Source organism: Gekko japonicus, unplaced genomic scaffold, assembly GCF_001447785.1.
Source record: "Gekko japonicus isolate JY-2015 unplaced genomic scaffold, Gekko_japonicus_V1.1 scaffold4, whole genome shotgun sequence".
NCBI classification, from domain to species: Eukaryota; Metazoa; Chordata; class Lepidosauria; order Squamata; family Gekkonidae; genus Gekko; species Gekko japonicus.
This window is the reverse complement of record NW_015165234.1, coordinates 1,879,449-1,899,250: the sequence shown is the minus strand read 5'-3', so window position 1 is coordinate 1,899,250 and position 19,802 is coordinate 1,879,449. Positions and strand designations below refer to the sequence as shown.

General features: G+C 39.2%; 1 protein-coding gene across 2 annotated transcripts in view; it reads left to right on the top strand.

Moving 5' to 3' along the window:
• Window positions 1–19,802, top strand: part of KDM6A (lysine (K)-specific demethylase 6A) — a 262,078-nt gene that overhangs the window by 157,316 nt on the left and 84,960 nt on the right. Inside the window, exons 10-17 of one of the 2 annotated variants that reach the window (XM_015409805.1) lie at window positions 5,108–5,234; window positions 7,716–7,814; window positions 8,830–9,049; window positions 9,591–9,725; window positions 10,165–10,317; window positions 10,788–10,883; window positions 12,244–12,354; window positions 13,935–14,330. In XM_015409805.1, coding sequence (XP_015265291.1) covers window positions 5,108–5,234; window positions 7,716–7,814; window positions 8,830–9,049; window positions 9,591–9,725; window positions 10,165–10,317; window positions 10,788–10,883; window positions 12,244–12,354; window positions 13,935–14,330 — 1,337 coding nt within the window. The remainder of the gene's footprint in view (window positions 1–5,107; window positions 5,235–7,715; window positions 7,815–8,829; window positions 9,050–9,590; window positions 9,726–10,164; window positions 10,318–10,787; window positions 10,884–12,243; window positions 12,355–13,934; window positions 14,331–19,802) is intronic. The other variant, XM_015409804.1, reaches the window with a different exon arrangement.

Genomic DNA, 19,802 nt, shown 5'->3' with positions numbered 1-19,802 from the left:
TAGGGATGCCCGTATTCAATGTTGCTTAAAATATTTATGTGTACTTCCTTTCCATACCATAAGAAGGCATGCCAACCTAACAAGAGGTCATGACCTTCCAATTTCAATATTCTCTTGTCTTCCAATGTGACCCAGTCTTTAATCCACATTAATGCAGCTGCTCTATAATAAAGATTCCAGTTAGGTAGGCCAAAGCCTCCCCCCCTTTCTTTTGCATCTTGAAGAGCTTTCAATCAATAAATTTTGAAATTGCTTGTTCTAATTCCTTAAAGATTTTTGGGTTTTGCAAAATGGGAATTGTTTGAAATAAAATTAACCATTTTGGAAGTATATTCATATTAACTGTTGCAATATGTCCCATCAAAGATATCTGTAGATCTTTCCGTTTCTCTAAATCCTGTTTTGTCTTCCTCAGTAGTTCTTTGTAATTATTCTCTTGTAATGAATTGCATTTATTTGTCATTACAATTCCTAGATATTTTATTTTCTTCTGTAGCTGGAAACTTGAGGCTTCTTGTAGTTGAATTGCCCTCTCCTCTTCCATATTTTAGTCATTATCTTAGTTTTGTTGATATTTCTTCTCAAGCTGGCTACAAGTCCATAGTCTCCCAAGTTCTTGTTTCAAGATAAGAAGTGAATCCAGTGGGTTCTCCAGTATAAATACTAGATCATCAGCAAATGCCAAAAGTTTATATTCTTCCCCTTTTAATTTCAGGCCCTTAATCTCTTTCTGTCCTCTTATTGAGTCATTAAGTATCTCCAATGTGAAAATGAACAGCAGTGGGGAAAGTGGACATCCCTGTCTTGTCCCTTTTTGGATTTCAATGTATTGTGTCTGTTCCCCATTAATCGTTACCACCGCCTTTTGTTTGGTGGATCATCTTCACAAAGTTAGCACCAGCCGGTGCCTCTTTCAAAGCTTCCAACATAAAGTTCCAATTAACATTGTCAAAGGCCTTTTCAAGCTACTATTGATTATCCATTTGCAGGGTGGCACCTACAGAAGGCTCCACTCAGATGAGTGAAGCTGTCATGGCCGCAGGAAAGATGGTGGTCCTGCAAATATGAGGGTCCAAGGCCGTAAGGGGCAACAGTGTTGTAAATTGCTTTGATTCCTCATTGGGGAGAAAAGCAGGGTATAAATAAAAAGCAATACACATTTTATAGTGAAATTTTAAACAGTCTTTAAAGAAAATGATTTAAAAGAGTAAAAACATTAATCACCTCTAAATGAAAATGTTAGGACCTTTTAAAAAATTGAGGGCAAAAGGTGGGTAAAACATAACAAAACTTTTTTTGCCAGATACCCAGGTCAATGAGATTATTTTTGTCTAGGGTACAGAAGAGAAGACCCTAAGCATTATAGAACATAGGGAAGGAGTTCCACATAGGATATCACCGCAGAGAAGGCCTTGTCCCAGCAAGCAACTTGTTTTATTTCAGAATAGACATACACAGAGCAGGGTTTCCCCAGATAATTTCATCTGTCAGGTTCACAAGGGGGCAATTCAAATACTGTAGTTGCATAACATTCAAGAACTTTAAATGTAAGAACTAGTGCTTGAAATTGTGCTTCAGAATGTATTGGGCAATGAGGTTCTTTGAGAACTGGCAAATAAGTTTCCAATATGTAATTTGTGTCAGCAGCCTTGTTGCTGTATTGTAAACCGATTATAGTTTTTGGATCACCTCCAGGGGCAGCCCCACATAGAACTTGTTTAAGGAGCGTAATCTGGCTGTGATCAGAACATGGATAACTAGGGGCATATTTTGCTAGGAATGTCTGCTCAGATATATGCAATCCAAATGTAAACCTGAAAAATACCATATCAGCATTTCCTGGTATATTCAGGTACCTGGAGTTGTATTCAGGATTCTTGGGAATAACGTTATCCGTGTAGTGGTTAGGTGTGTGAACTCTAATCTGGGAGAATTGGGTTTGATTCCCCACTCCTCCACATGCAGCTGCTACTGTGACCTTGGGTCTAGGGCTGCCAAACCGCAGCGGGGAATCCATGCGTCGTCGCAGGATCGCTGCCGCGGGGGGACAGCAATCCGCGTTGCACCGGCGTCACCAGGATGTGACGCTACGCGTCGCCCTGGCAACGGGACTTCAAATAGCCCCGTTGCCAGAGCAACACGTAGCGTCACATCCTGGCGACACCGGTGCAACACGGATTGCTGTCCCCCCGCGGCAGCGATCCTGCGACGACGCACGGATCCCCCGCCACGGTTTTGCAGCCCTACTTGGGTCAGTTACAAGTTCTTTCAAAGTTGTTCTCTTAAGGACAGTTCTTTAGAGAGCTCTCTCAGCTCCACCTACCTCACAGGGTGTCTATTGTGGGGAGGGGAGGGGAAAGGGATTGTAAATCGCTCTGAGACTCCCTTGGGTAGTGAAGGGCAGGGTATTAATCCGATCTCTTCTTCTTTAAGGATCCTAGTCCTGGGTTTCTCCGCTTTAACAGGTTTCCTGGACCAGTGGTTCCCAACCTTTTAGGTTTGGTGACCCACAAGTCCAAATTTACTTGGTTTGGTGACCATTCATGGCTTGGCCCAAGGTGTTTTGGGACCCAAGGCAAACTATGACCTTAGCAGTCATCAAGCTCAGCTGTCCCTTCTATGAATCCTATGCAGATGGTAATCTTTACCATTTTTTTAAAGTTTATTTATCTTTTCCATAACAGTCAAAACAACACAAGGTAACTATCTTCATCTACAACACATTTTTGGAGTATACAATTACATGTTTTTTTCCATCCATCTATTCATTTTTTGCCATCTTTTTTGAAATATCTTTTCATCTTTTTCTAACAATATCATATTCACTTTATCCATTTCTTTTATTTCCATAATTTTCATAATTACTTCTTCTCTTTCTGGTAATTTATCTGTTTTCCAACACTTAGCTATAAGAATTCTAGATAAAGTAAGTACATATATTATCAAACATAAGTCATTGTGTTTGATCCCGTCTGGTAATATATTAAGCAGGAATACCTCCGGATCCAATTTCAGATCTATTTCAGTTATCTCTATTATTAATTGTTTTATCATTTTCCAAAATTTACAAATCTTTCCACATCTCCACCATGTGTGATAGTATGTTCCAATATTTTTTTTGCATCTCCAACAATTCCCTGAAGTATTTTTATAACATTTTGCCACCTTATCTGGAGTCCAATGCCATCTGTAGAAAATTTTATAAATGTTTTCCTTATATGATGTTGCTCTTAATAATTTTATTGATTTCCACATTTTCGACCATTTCTCTGTATCTATGTCGTGTCCCAAATCATTCGCCCATGCTCACATGCATGGTTTTGTAGTCTCATCTTGCATCTCAATATTTAATAAAAAATTATATAGTTTTTGTATCATTTTATCTGAGGATGACAACCATATTTTGTCTAGGTCTGATTTTGTTGTTGCAAAGTTCTTTATTTTATCCTTGGCAAATCTTGATTTTCCCCAATTTGTAAGATTAATGTTTAGTGCTTGTAGCGTTTCAGAGGATTTCAACTCATTTTCTTTTGTTAATAAAATTTCATAGTTAACATTTTTGCTTTCAGTCATTAATGTTGGCATTATAAATGCCTCTAGCGGAGAAACCCATCTAGGTATTCTAACTTATGCAGATGGTAATCTGACATACACAGCCGTTGCATAGGTTACATTTCAGTCTTTGACTACCTTCTCTTTGTCCATAAACCCCCTCTAACACACAGAAACCAAGATTCTAAGGAACTCACACTAGTGACACATCAGGACACATTTTACTTTATCAACGTATATATGCAGTGAAGGAAAAAATACCAAGTAATGTATGACTTAGAATAAACTGTTTTCACGGTCAATTCTCAGTTTCCAAAATACAAATGAGAGCAATGGAAGGGGCAAGGGTGGCCATGGGGGGGGGGCTGGCCCATGACCCACTTTCAGAGGCTTCATGACCCACTTGTGATCTTTGACCCACAGGTTGGGAAACAGTGTCCTAAACGCAAGCTAGGCACAAGACCAACAGAGCTGTAGGTCTGGCTGGCTCCTTCTCCTTCTCTCCCTCCTTTGGAGACCTTTTCCAGGGCTGTTTTTTCCTCCCAGTCCACACACCTGCAAGTAGGATTGCTGGGGGCCCATAGAATTGGACAACATTGTACAATTTACTTGAAACTTGCGTGGCCTTTAATAGACAGGCAGCACCAGCTCCCCTGCAATTTTGGTGTAATTTTGCTGAAAAATAGCCACTCCACCCCCACCCCAAAAATCCCCATAAGAAATAATGGAACCCAGATCATTGTGGAATCCTGGGGGAAACCTGGATCCCAAAGCAGTACTAGGGCATCTGAGTCAAAAATACAATGGTTTGGGTTTTTATGTGCACATCCCTACATCTTGCTTCTCCAGAAAGTGGCACAACTGGTGGTTAAATGTGCTTTGTGCCACAAATGAATTTAGTGTGATGTTCTTTAACATGGGTTTATTAGCAAGCCTGCTTTTTCAAGGGAAATGCAACCCTATCTAGAACAGGCTCAGACCTGTCTTTTGCTACATTGAGATATAGTAAACCAGGAGAATCAAGGTAATTACACACACACACACCCTTCTCAGCAAAGGCCATCGGTCAGGGGGACCATGGTGATCTAACACTGGTTGGAAACTGGATTGAAATGTGTCCAGATACTCTGTCTTCTCCAAGAAACCTTGAAAATGTGCTCAAACACCTTTCTCAAGAAAGGTATGTTAGGGTCCAAGGAGGGCTTCTTTAAGAGCGGTCTCACTACCACCTCCTTCAAGGCAGTCTGTGGATCTCTGTGGAGCTGTTTCAGTGTTCTGTTATAATATGTATGTTGTTGCAAAAATTAAACATGCTTTATAGGATTTCAGATCTTGACTCTTCGAGTTTCGTTGCAAAATATGTACTAGGAATTCTCTGATTGAAGTTCCAGTAGATATAGTCAATGTTTCATATTTTTTTGGTTTATATAATCTTCAATATAAATTGTGTTGTTTGTTACACAAATTCTTAAAAAATGCAATAATCAAGGTAAGAAGGCTAACAAAAATCAAGTCCTACTAGATTAATCTTCAGCTCACATGTACTTTTTCTTAGGCTGGATGCATCACACAGTGGATCAGTTAGGAGATAAAGCCACCAAGGAAAACTATGCTATTCAGTGTCTCCAGAAGTCTCTAGAGGCAGATCCCAACTCTGGCCAGTCTTGGTATTTCCTTGGAAGGTAAAAGTTAATGATATAACAAGAATTTTTTAATAAGGCTGTTGTGTAGTGGTTGGAATAGGAGGAGAAAACCTGGGTTCGTACCCCTGCTTTTATACATGCAGGATCATTGAGCACCCTTGAGTCAGTCAGGTACCCTCAGTCTTAACCGCTATCAAAGGTTTGTTGTGAAGAATAGACTTGCATAAACCCATGTATTGCAACCACTCAAATGCCTTAGAAAAATAGTGGGATAGAAGTATTGCCGGTATTAAAGATGCACTTTGGAAATTTTGCAGAAGCACTCAAGATCAATATTTGATTTAATCTGAACATGAAAACCAGGCAGCTGATACTTGACACCAGTTTAATTGTATAATAAAAAGTGCGGCATTGTGAAGGGGTTTTTTTTTGTACTTGTTGCACGTATGGATTGTTGACTATAGCAGATAACTTGGATAAAACCCATAAGAGTTGTACATCTGAGTATTGCAGTGAGTATATGGAGAATGTATGCATCCAAAAGCCCGTTCGTAGTTATCCTTCTACTCCAGGATTGTACAGTTTGTGACATCTCTCCTCCCCCATTAGCCAAGATGTAGTTACCACCTTTTAGGCCTTAGTGTTTACCCCTTGGAGTTGTTAGGGGCAACTGTTTTAACCTTTGTGGCTGCCAGGAGGTTAAATGACCCTGGTCTTTTGAACTTTGTGCATGCTGGAGAAGAAGGTGGTAGAAAGGAATACACCACTTGAAATTGCAGGTGATGGTTTCCACCTATGAATGAAAATACAAAACAAGTGCAGCAGGGAAACAGTGTCCATTCCTCTTTTTTGCGTGTTGTACTAGCTTTCTGTTTGGAAGGAACAGAGGAGAGCATTCCAAAATGGGGTGTTCCATCTTCATTCTGAAGCTTTACGTGACATTCTGCCACCTTACACCTACTGCATTCTTCTCGGGTCGTTTCGTAGAAAAACAGCTAGGGGAACTCATTAGCATAACTCATTAGCATATGCCACACCCCCGATAAGGCCACACCCCCTGACATCACCGGAAGTGTGTCATAAGGCCACACACCTCGCCCCCAACGGTCCCTGCCGCCGCCGGCGGCCTTGCAGCTCCACTGCCGAGCCCCATGAGGGGCCCGGCGATGGACCTTCAAGGCCGGCGGGAGTGCAAGGAAGCCCCGCGAAGGCCCTCCCTGGCCCCAGGCAGGCAGGGGTGGGGAGAGGCAGGGAGGAAGCAACTTACCCTCCCTCTTCTCCTGCCTCCTCCTGGCTGAATGAGGGCCAGAAGCGGGGTGGCCGGAAGCAGGGGGCGGGGCTTCGTCATGTGCCCCGCCCCCCGTACCTCACCTGGGGGAACTGCGATCCCCCCCCAAATGACCTCTGATTCTTCTGCATTTGTAAATTAGTCTTGAGAATTCAACCTTAAGAACCATCTTATCAGTTATTCCACCCACTTCATGTGTATTTGGCATGAACCATGATGCTGGAGGGATCTGGAGCTACAAAAGAAGAACTACCAGATACCTGGGCTGGCCAAAATACATATTCAACTAGATTGATCACAAGTTTTCCTTCTGTTTGTTCTGTATGATGTCTGTAAAAATACCATCTACTTCAGCAATAAAAAAAAATAGAGTGACTTATTTTTAGGGTTGCCAACTCTGGGTTGGGAAATTCTGGGTTATTTTGGGGGCATAGCCTGGGAAAGGCATGGTTGGGGGGGGGGGTCATCCTCAGTGGGATATAGTGTCATAGAATCTACCCTTCAAAGCAGTTTTTCCCCCACAGGAGAACTGTTCTCTGTAGCCTGGAGACTAGTTGTAATTCTGTTTGTGTTATGTTTTTGTTTTGTTTTTAAAACTGAGAAAATTAAGGTTTGTTTTATTGTAAAAGAATCCCCTGGGATAAAAGTAAGCCATTTATGCAGTGTTAATTTAATCATATTAGAACATTTTGGGTAACTCTAGATACAAGCTGTTTCCTTTTGCTTGATTCTAAATCTTTAGATTATCTGTATCTACAGTACAGTCTTTGTTGTTGAGGCTGCAAGCTTTCCATTCACAGTAGGGGACAATGATAATGGAAATTAAATCATTTCGTGTTTTAAAATGTTAAATTTTCTTTAAATCTTTGTTTAAATGCAGTTCATTTTGAAGTTTTTTTCTTGTTAAACTTTGAACTTCAAAAGCTGTGAGATACAACACTTGAGTTTCAAAAAAATTATAAAATCTACACTTTTCTTCTCAGATTTTTTTCAGTGTTATATATTGCTGAAAGCTAAGCAATAGACTAGGTGAATGCTAACAATAACTGCTTACCACTTCCGCTTTACATGATATAAAAAAACCACCCTCCACTTTTTTGTAGATACAACATTTTGCATTTTGTTTAGTAGATTTTTGGGGCTGATAGGTTTTCTTGATTCAGTAATGTTAAAAACAAGCCCTTTGTAAAAGTGTTCTCAATTACTGCGTTAATAATTTTCTCTTCTCTTAGGTGCTATTCAAGTATTGGGAAAGTTCAGGATGCCTTTATATCTTATAGGCAGTCTATTGATAAATCAGAAGCAAGCGCAGACACATGGTGTTCTATAGGGTAAGAGTGTTATGAAATACATTTTCTATCAAATGTAATGGGGTGGATCCAAATATGCTCTCTGCTCACAAAGGAATCTTCCCTTCATAGAAAGGCTCCTTCCATTAATGAATGGAATCTTTCCTTAGCAGAATTCTCCTTCTATGAAAGGAAGGAGTCCTTTAAGCGAAGGATACTTTGGATCTAATCCAGTATATTGGAGCAAGGCACATTTTGCATTCTTTTGCACTTTTACTGTAATATAAAGTTCTTAATTTTCAGTTATTTTTCTTTATGCTAGATTACAGGTGTGGGGGCTCAGAAAAAATGAAAGCATTCAGAAAACATTTGTCTGCACTGGGGGGTGTTTTTTCCCTCTCTCCAATGACAATTTGGAGAGCATTTGAAAAACATATTTGAAATATTTTTTTCTTTTGGAATTAGTGAAATGCTTTTTAAAAAAAGGTTTTGCTCACTCAGAATTCATAGTGTGAAGATTTTATGAACAACACTCGATAGCAGATTGGTAATATTTGTAATTTTGCTTGTAGAAAACTATGGCATTTATACTTCTAAGTTTTATAAATATGTCAAGTAGTAGTTTTCTGTGCTATGTTACATTTCCCCCCATACAGTCAACATTTACAGAAATTTCACGTCTCTGTGCTGCAGATCCAAATTAATGTATAGTATGTATATATCACTTCAGGCAAGTCTCTGGAGAGGCAGCGTATAGATGGTGCAAATAAACCAACACTGGCTGCTGGGCTGACACTCTCAAGTATTGTTGTACAACCTCCAATTAAAGAGGCCTGTTATGGGACTTCCACGTTTTCAGTTGTAGTTCACTGAGGTTGTATAGCAATTATGCTTTGGATTTTTCCTACCAGATTTGATATCAAGTTACAAACTGGATATGTGTTGGAATGGTGGAATTTACATTTATCATGATGTAGAAAAGGGTTGTTGTAATACTGTTTAGCCAAATGGAATATTGCCTTGCAGAATTGAAAGTATCATTCATCTTTGTCTTCAGCGTGCTGTACCAGCAACAGAATCAGCCTATGGATGCATTACAGGCTTATATCTGTGCTGTGCAGTTGGACCATGGCCATGCTGCTGCTTGGATGGACCTTGGCACCCTCTATGAGTCCTGCAACCAGTCTCAGGATGCCATTAAATGCTACTTAAATGCAACCAGAAGCAAAAATTGTAGTAATACCTCTGCACTTGCAGCACGGATAAAGTATTTACAGGTACAAACTTTGGTCAAAGAATAGGGGGATCTTTAACAGTGTCATGGGGCAAGGGAAAGGAGGCAATAAAGACACCACAGTTAACATGTAATTTTTCATGATGTGTGTAATCTGTTTCCATCTACATTGTAAACATATCACAGCTTGCAGCTTCATTTTGTTTCTCATTTTAAGTGGGTCTCAGTTCTTAAGTAATATTTTACTTTTGTACTTTGACATGAATTATGTGTACTTTGTGTTGTCTGCATTTTAATTTATCATAGCATTTAGAGAAAGCATACACTACCTTTTCGCTCTTGTTTGCTGTTTCAGAACCAGAGCATGAATGAGATCTCTAAAACCAGAGCTCAGCTTTGTTCTGATTCTCACAAAGGTTTATATTCTGGTTACCCTCTTTTATCCTTAGCTCCTCTCTGAAACCCCAGATTTAAAATTTATTCTTTCTAAGACACAATAGAGTGCAGAATTTAGGAAGATTTCATGGATTGATCTTACTAAATTAGGCTTGTGTTAAATTTACTTTTTACATAATTTTTCCTAGGCTCAGTTGTGTAACCTTCCACAAGGTAGTCTACAGAATAAAACTAAATTACTTCCTAGTATTGAGGAGGCATGGAGCCTACCAATCCCCGCAGAGCTTACCTCCAGGCAGGGTGCCATGAACACAGCACAGCAGGTGAGAAGTTGGGTTATATTCTGCAAGTGCCCAGCTTTTTAAGGGTTCTTTTCAATCAATCTGTAGTAGTCGAGAATATTTTGCTGTAGCACGGAGCTAGTTTTTCACTGGTAACAAAAATAATTAGCAAAAGGAGGTTTAGACTCCCTGTGATTTGGAAGAAATATGGGGTTACCAATTTAGAACCTTTGTGGGTTTTCATGATTTTTAGAAAGATTTCACCCTACATAGAACTTGCAGCAGTTTTTATTTTAAAAACAACCCCATGAAAGGTACACACTGCTCATTTGGTGATGCTATGGAAATTGATTTTAGTAAATTACTTCAGAATAGTTACACAGTCCTTTTTAAAATGTACAGCTGGTAAAAATATGTAGAATAAGGGTTTTTTAAAAAAATGTATAGAACCATATTTTTTTCTTCCTCCTTTGATTCCTAGGCTTGTAAACCTCAACATCAAAATACTGAACCTGTACTAGGCCTCAGTCAAACACCTATTTCACAGCAATTGCCACTACACATGATTCCTTCTAGCCATGTAGATGACCTGTCCAGTCCAGCCAAGAGGAAAAGAACATCTAGTCCAACAAAGGTACATATTCTCATATAAAGTCCCAGTCAGTTACAAGAACCTAATCCTCTGGCATCCAGATGTATTAATCCACTTTTCAGCAAGCTCTTTTATTGACAATTAACATGCACAACAGTGATATTGGATTAAAACTAGCTGGACATCACAGTACCTATAGCAAACCAGAAGCTAGGAGAAGAATCATATCATTCTGTCTTCCACTTTTGCTTATATTTAAAATACTTAATCATCACATTAATATTATTGCAAGTGTTAAAATGAGTTTTAATAGATGAACCTAAATTCACCATGTGGTTTTTTTAGTTCTTCATCACAACTGATTATCTTTTACTTTTTCCTCCTGCTGTTACATTAACTGCAATTGAATTATGTTTAGCAATATTTATTATTCATTTGAGCAAAAACATTCTTGATTTATATCAGTCTATCGCTTATTGATATTAATGTTTTTAATTTTCACGTTTCCTTAGAACACTTTAGATGCTTGGAGCACTGGCCATACAGTGTCACATCCTCCAGTACAGCAACAACTACATTCTTGGTGCTTGACACCACAAAAATTACAGGTAAATCTATTTTAAAAACCTTTAGCTTTTACAAAAAGCTTATATTTTACTGAAATTATTGGATGATAGCATTTTATCTTCTGCCTTCTTCCAAGCCTTCTTCATATATAGCATTTTCTCTAAATCTGTATTGTTTATTTAATATATGTGCAGCTTTATATGAATATTTTTATAGTTGTGTCTTTTGCTGTGGTATGGTAAGGAGTACAAAATAAGAATTATTGTGTAAACTTCATTCTGCATTATATCTTATGCTTTGGCTTTGTCACTGCCATATGGTTGCTGTGTATACTAAATATATGAAATATTTACAACCTCATGAACTGTACTTGTTTGTTCTGAATTAGAACCTAGGGCAGCCTCTGGCTTCTTGAGGGCCAGATTACTTATGCTTCTCTTCCCCCGATAACATGATTGGCTCACCAGTAAAGAAAGGAGAATGACAGGAACCTTGCATGGGCTTGGATCTAGTGATGCGCAAATAGAAAATAAAAATACTCAGTGCACTTCTGCCTATGCAAAATCTTGAGCAACATCTAGCACTTTCATCTCTATATAGTATAGCCCTGAAATTGGTTGCAAAATACCTTGGGCAAATGGGGATACTATCAGTTTAACTTAGTATATGCAGCTACCACTGTCTCTCTCTTCTTTTTTTGCATTTCTGCTTGTGCAAGAGCTTCATCACAAGCAGACATTTTGCACTGGATCCAACCCATGGGCTAAAAGCTTTCAACATTCTCTCTTGTATTTATGATATTGTGCCATTCCTTATAAAATAACATGAATTTTTCAAAGGCTTCTCTATCAGCTTTTGTTATCAAAGTTAACTACAGGTGCCATACTTACATCATTGCAGCTAGAAGATTATTTAAGCTCTATTAAGACATCACTGATAAATCTTGCATTGTTCATAATGGGTACAAATCTGCTTACTTGAATCCACCCATGTTCACTCACTCTTTTAGTCTGTCTCCACTTAAATTGAGATTTGCTTCTTTCCCAAAAACTGGCAATCTAAACTAAGATTAGCCTCTGATTTAGAATTCTGCTTACCAGCAGAAAAGGCTGAAGTCGTCAACCTTAGTATTTCACACAAGGAGAGGGAAGCTCCTGAGTCCCACAATTAACATTCAAGCCTACCCTGAACAAATGTCAGTTTATCTGTGTGATGACTGATTGTAACCCAGTTTCTTAGTTTGAGTAGGTCAAATACATTTCTGCTATAACTTGTTTTAAAGGAAGCATACATAATTATGAACAGATAATTTCAGAAGATAAATTTGATCTTGTAAATTGTTATAAGGAAATCTGAACTTGTGCTTGAAGTTTAAGAAACATGTTTGTATTTCTTTTCCAGCACTTGGAACAGCTGCGTGCAAATAGAAATAATTTAAATCCAGCACAGAAACTTATGCTGGAACAGCTGGAGAGTCAGTTTGTCTTGATGCAGCAACACCAGCAGGTGCCAGTAAATACATTTATTTCAATTCTGTACATGCCCTATTTAATTGGACCTTTTCTTTTCTAAACCAGTAGTCAACAGTAAGAGAACTGTGTATATTTACACAGGCACAGAAGAGATTGAGGGTTTCCTTTTTTCTTAAATCAACTCCCTGTGATGCAATGATGGCAAAACATGGCTTACCATTATATCTGTCAGTCTCAGGAATCCTCAGGCTCTTGTCCTGTTTCATCCCCCTCTTTTATGTTATTGGACATAGCCCCTCTTTTATAGCAAGCCACAGTTTAGTGTTAGATGATCTACCTAACTGTTTTGGGCTTTCCTGGTTTGCAGGGAAAGGGCAAACCATAGTTTGGCAATTCAAAGACTCAGCTATAGTTTGCTACAAAAGTATGCTGCATGCAGGGGGAGAAAGAAGTGTGTGATCTTAAGGATCCCAATGATTCATTTGTTTATCAAGTTTGCTGTTACTTTTAAAGTGCCTGGCTACAAGTTTAAATTTCAAGGATTACAGTTATTAATGCAAAATATGAATGCTAATGAATAAGTTAATTGTTGTCAATACTGTTATAATGTAAACATTTTGTAAACTTCCGGGAGGGCATTTGCTCTGTAGGAGAGGTTATAAATGCAGCAATTGATAACTACAAATGATAGACTTTAACTGGGCTTAGTAGTCTAATTGTTCCACATTGCTACAAGCAATATTTCCAAAACTAAAGATTGTTAAAAATAGAAGGTCATGGTCTACTAATGGGGTGGCATGCTTTTACATGGTATAATAAGCATGAGACGAATAAATACTTTAATCAATACCTCCTTAGAAAGTCTTTGTTAAAAATATGGCAAAAGGTTAAGGAACTATATTATACAAAAATACCAAAGTGGGTATCCCCTTTGGAAGCATTTATAAAACCCACATATATAGGAAATACCCCCTATGGAGATATGAAGATTTGTTGGATAGGCATAATAACTTAAAATCAATTGGTGAATTACAAGAATATAATACAAACCTGATGTGGTGGGAGAGACTACAACTGGAAACAAGATTTAAAAAGGATAAAAAGAATGTTTTTTATGAGAGACTACCGGACTTAGATAAAATTTGGCTGGTGTTAGAGGAGAAAATAATGAAAAAATTATATGCTTTCTTGTTAGAAGCAATGATGCAAGATGAGATAGTTAAGACAACAAAATTCTGGTTGTCACTTAAGAAAATGATACAAGAAATGATATACAAATACCATTTAAACCAGAAATACACACTGTGCACCAATAATTACCTGTCAGTGTTTGTGTATTTTTAAACAAAAGTTGGGATTTATGGAAGAATGTAATTTATAAGTGACTTGAACTTGTATGAAGCGGCCCTTAATGTGATCTATTCGGAGGATAAAAGTTCATTTCTATCCTCTAGAAATGATACAGAGCAGTTCTGGTTTTAATATACACATTCATACTTTTTTTAGTTATTATCTTGATATTTTAATGGAGGATACCAAAATGCAAATAGACCCATACATTCAGAACTCTGATCCTACATATCATTTGACTAATATTCTTTATATTTTACTTTTTATTAGATGAGGCAGACGGGAGTTGCACAGGTACGATCTACTGGAATTGCTAATGGGCCAACAGCTGACTCATCACTGCCTACAAACTCTGTCTCTGGTCAGCAGCCTCAGGTTGCTCTAACCAGAGTGCCTAACATCACACAGCATGGAATCCGTCCAACCTGCCCAGGGCAGCCTATGGCTAATGGACCCTTTCCAGCAGGCTCTGTTCCCTGCGGCACAGCAAGAACGCTGGGTAGTACAGACACTATTTTGATAGGCAATAATCACATAACAGGAAGTGGAAGTAATGGAAATGTGCCTTACCTGCAGCGAAACGCACTCACTCTACCTCATAACCGCACAAACCTGACCAGCAGCGCAGAGGAGCCGTGGAAAAAACAACTATCTAACTCCACTCAGGTGTGCAATATATTTTCCTATTCTTACTTTACTATAGCAAAATGCTGATGTAAGAACATAAGCTTTTGTTATGTGTGATACTATATTTTAAATTTAAAATATTATGCAGTTTTGGCAGGTGCATATTATAACTGAAAGAAAATGTATTGGAATAGAACTTCACAGAGTAGTCACTTGTTCAGAATAATTTAGTTCCCAATTATATTTTTATTTCCTCAGATTGACAGAGTATTTGTAGCAAGTGTTCACAGGTTTTCCAAAACTGTGCAATCTAATCAACATCTGTTTGCTAAATGGCATTATACAAGCACTTTGCCCTAGGAACATTCTTTCAGAGAATCTCTTGCAACTATGTTATGATACATCGATGAAAATTAATGAAATTGTTGATACGTACCTGTTGAAATAACAGACCAAGAGTTGCTGTATGCTTTCATCCACATTCGGAAGAAGAATAGTATCGAAACGGTAGAACATTCCGGAGATCATTGTCAATTTCACCATTTTCAACTGCCTTTGTGCATTTATATATGCAGATTTTTTGTACACATTTTTGTATAAATGTTGTGATCGTTATTTAAATATTTTCTAGCACAGTTACCTCACAGTTTATTCTTTTTTCGGTCGGTTAGTCCTATAATACAAACCATAGTTATGGTAAGGTAAAGGTAAAGGTTTCCCTTGCTTGTGAGCTAGTCGAATCCGACTCTAGGGGACGGTGCTCATCTCCGTTTCCAAGCCAAGCGCTGACCAAAGACATCTCCGTGGTCATGTGGCTGGCATGATTAAACACCGAGGCGCATGGAGCGCTGTTATCTTCCCACCAAAGTGGTACCTATTTATCTACTTGCTATTTCTTGCTTTCGAACTGCTAGGTTGGCAGGAGCTGATGCCAGAGATGGGAGCTCACTTTGTCACGCGGCACACTCGGGTCTCAAACTGCCGAGCTTCAGACCTGCCAGTCTGCAGCTTCAGCATCTTAACCTCTGAGCCACGGTGACCCCTGTAGTTATGGTAGCATGTAGCATCTACTAAAAAAAATTATAATGCAAAATTTGCTTTTTGAAAGTTAAATGCCATGCAGCTTCCTATTTTATGTAATAACTTTTATTATACAGAAGTTTTTCTTAATACACAAATGTTTAACAATTATTTTTCAGCTGTTATTTCGTTTTTTAATTTGAGAACAATGAAGTCTACTTGGTATACTGTTATACTCCCATCACCTAGACAGAGATTTGAATTTGATGATTACTGCTCAGCCACAGAAGATATTGAGGGCTATTGAATGCATTCCAACTCTGTAGAGCCTGTTTACTTTGGGAGATTATACTGGAGTATCCTATTTTTCTGGCATAACCTGCCTGATACATGCATGCTAAATCTAAAGTTTAAATAAGGATTTATGCACATGGCTCTAGGTATATTCAGTCCTTTTCATGTATGCTGTCCAATATAGAGATGTCAAGCTAGGGGTGTGCATTTGGCTAAATCCAAGCCAGAAAAAGTCTGAAAAATTACTTATCTGTATTTTCCAGTTATTCTTTCAGCTGGATATAGTTCTGGCTAATTTTTGGGCTATCCAAAATGGTTGATCCCTGAAAATATTGGGAATTTTCAAGACCATCGGATAGTCAGACTTAAAGGCATTTAAAGAGATTGTGGTCCCTTTTAATGCCTTCTCCAAGCTGTGCAACTCCACGGGAATGAACTCCAAAGACATTTAAAGGGCTCACAGTCCCTTTAAATGCCTTCCAGGTGAACTTGCTACTTGGAGGTGTTTAACGGGAGTGCAAACCCTTTAAACACCTTCAGACTCCTGTCCTGCTGAAGAGTCGCATGGCTTGGAGAAGGTATTTGAAGGGACTGTGAGCTCTTTAAACGCCTTTTTCCCTTCTATTGAAAGTAATGGAGGATGGGAGCACCTTCTTTGGGGGCCCATAGAATTGGACCTCCTTGTCCAATCTTTTTTAAACTGGGGGTGGGTGGGTTTGAGGAGATGTACTAGCAGCTATGTTGCAAATATGGTGCCTCTTCCTCAAAAAAACAGCCATTCCAGAACCCCAGATACCCCTGGATTGATTCTCCATTATACCATGCTAGCCTGATACCTGTGCTTCGCTACGGTATTTAAGTTCCATAAATCCAGTTATTATACTGATGATGTGAAGTTTGAAAGGTAACATTTGTTGTAGGAAGATTGTAGTGTAAAGGATGAAGTGACACATACATACTGTTTTTTTTCCCTCTACTGAAGGACCTCTCTGTAGACCACTGTGGTGGTTCTGCCATCAGGTGCTAGGATCACCATGCTGCTTGGTGAGCTCACTCTGGAGCAGGCTCCTAGAAAGGTCCTTTACTATCTCCCAATGAACATTCATAAACTCAGTTGCCATGCTGGCTGTTATGAGAAATGTCTACTCAGGAGTCTTGAATCGCTGATTTCTGTAACTGTCCTCAACTGTCTGCAGTCTCTTTTAACTGTGTTTTTGCCTCAGAATATTGAGATCCACAGCTTGAGCAATCAGAGGAAGGTGGGTGCAAGCAGGCAGGTTTTACCTCAGAACTCTGAGCTACACAGTGGACCAATCGGGGAGGGGGGGAAGGAGGTAGCAGCATGACAGGCACATGAAAAACAATTGGAGGAACACATTTTGCCCCTTTTTACCCCCTTAGGGATCGGTTTCTCAGAAATCATAGTGGGGGTTGACATCATGGTAGGAATGCACTCCCCTTATTTTGGGTTTCTTGGTGCAGGGGCTTGGGTGTGTGTGCAGGGCATACTTTTTTCTTTTTACAAAAATGCTTCTCATTTATGTTACATTTAAGAAGTGGGACATAACTATGTATTCAAAACAACATCCGAGCAATCAGATATTAAGCAAGTTCATATGAACCAATTTTCTAGAACCCACATTGTGAGAAGTTAAATAACCTAATACAGGAAACCACTTTTCTACAAATTTGGGGTATATTTCCATAGTGGGTGGGAGTGTGGCTAAGCTGGGCCAGCAGCATCGCTAAGGCGATCCTGCTGGGGTGGCCTCACTTATGGATTAAGGTACCTTGGCTCTAGTCCTACACCTGACAAACACCCACCTGTCTGGTGTAAGGGGGGGAGATTGTATGAATTCGTGCTATTATGCCAATAAAAGTTTGTTATTGTGATTGTTTGGAAGCAAGAAGTATAGCAGTAATGGCCTCTGTGTTGTTTGTAGCCAATAGCCATTCTTCGTGTGTGCTTTCAGGAAGAACATTGAACTTAATTTGCCACATTGTCACCCACTCACCCAGTTTGTGAAGGTCCGCTTGGAGCTTTTCACCATCCTGAATCATTGGGTGTCATCTGCAAACTTGCCCACATCACTATTCACCTCTAGTTCCAGGTCATTGATGAATAAATTTAATAATACCGGCCCCAATACTGATCCTTGTGGGACCCCACTGCTTACTTCCCTCCATTATGAGAACTCCTCCATTATGAGAACTGTCCATTGATTTGCTTCCTGTCATTTAACCAGTTTTGAATACATAAGAGAATCCCTCCTCTTACCCCATGACTGCTAAGTTTGGTGAGGTACCTTGTCAAAAGCCTTTTGAATGTCTAGGTATATAGTGTCTGCTGGTTCAGCGTTGTCGGCATGCTTCTTCGCTTTCTTAAAGTACTCCAAAAGGTTGATGAGGCAGGACTTCCCTTTACAGAAGCCAAGCTGATTTTCCCTCAGCAGGCTTTGTCCCTCTTATGTGCCTAACCATTCTATCTTTGATTACAGTTTCTACTAATTTGCCTGGGACAGATGTTAGGCTGACAGGCCTATATTTTCCTGGTTCCTCCTTGGATCCCTTTTTTAAAATTGGTGTTGCATTTGCTACTTTAGAGTCTTCTGTTACAGTGACAGAATTTAGTGATAGGTTACATATACAGGTTAGTAGATCAAGGATCTCACATCTGAGTTTCTTAAGAACTCTCAGGTGTATGCCATCAGGACCTGGAGACTTAATATTTTTTAATTTCCCCAGTAAGTCTAGAATTTTATCTCTGGTCACCTTAATTTGGCTCAGGTCTTCAGACTCCCTTCCTGAAAATGGGCTGTGGCATGGGTAACACTGTATTCTACAGTGAACACAAGCAAAAAAGTCATTGAGCTTCTGTGCCATCTCCCCATCTTTTTTTAGCCAATCCCTTTATTCCTTTGTCATCTAAAGGCCCCACTGCTTCTCTGGCTGGCTTCCTGCTCCAGATATATTTTATGAAAAGTTTATTGTTTGTCTTGATGCTTTTAGCACCTGTCAAAATCTCTTTTTGCATGCCTAAATATGGTCTTACATTTCTTTTGCCAGAGTCTGTGGTCCCTCCTGTTGAATTCATTGGGGCAGACCTGCCACTTTTTAAAAGAAGCCTCTTTACTTTTTATAGCTTCCTTGACTTGCATTGTTAACCAGGCCTTCTTTTTGACTTGGCACTGCCTTTCCTAACCTGCGGAATGCGTCCTATTTGGGCTTCAATTAGTGTGGTTTTAAATAAATTCCAAGCATCGTCTAGGGATTTGACTCTCTTGTGTTTCCCCTTCAGCTTTTTACTATTTTTACTATTTTCCTCATTTGTATAAGGTTTCCTCTTTGGAAATGAAATGTTGCCATTTTGGAATTTAAGAGTAACTTTTCATTGACCTGAATGCTGACTTTAATAGCATTGTGGTCACTATTCCCAATTGGTGTAACAACTTCTATATCTCTCACCAGGTCTTGAGACCTGCTCAGAACTAAGTCCAAGATCACTACCCCTCTGGTTGGCTCTGTGACCAACTGTTCCAGTGCACCGTCATTTATGAGGTCTAGAAATCTCATTTCTACAGCATGACTCAAGCACACATTTATCCAGTCAATGTGTGGGTAGTTGAACTCTTCCAGTATAATAACATTATCTGCTTTAGTCATCTCCCTTATTTCCTTTTCCATCTCAAGATCAATCTTAAGTATTTGATCAGGTGGACGATAGTATAGACCCACTTCTAAATAACCCTTAGGGCCCGGTATTTCCATCTATATCACATCTCTTGGGGAGTTAATTCCCCTGATGTTTTCTAACTTACTTTATTTTACCTCTTTGATGTACAATGCAACACCAGCACCAACCCATCACTTCCTGTCCTGCCTATAGACCTTATACACTGGGAAGACTGTATCCTGAAGATTTTCCCCATTCCACCATGCTTCTGAGATACCTGCTATATCTAAGTTGTCATTGAACACGAAGCAGTCCAGCCCCCCCCCCCCCAAATCTGGGCTCGGAGACTTCTAGCATTGGCATATAGACACGGCATATAGACCACCTATAATGTGATCTTCTTCGTGGTCTCTGTGCTTCACACCAATGGGATCTAGTGCGCCTGCGCTGGATCTGCCGGTGCCTAGCAAGCTCTCTTAAAAGGAAGTGGTGGGTGCTACAAGCATGGACGGCTTCAAAAGGGA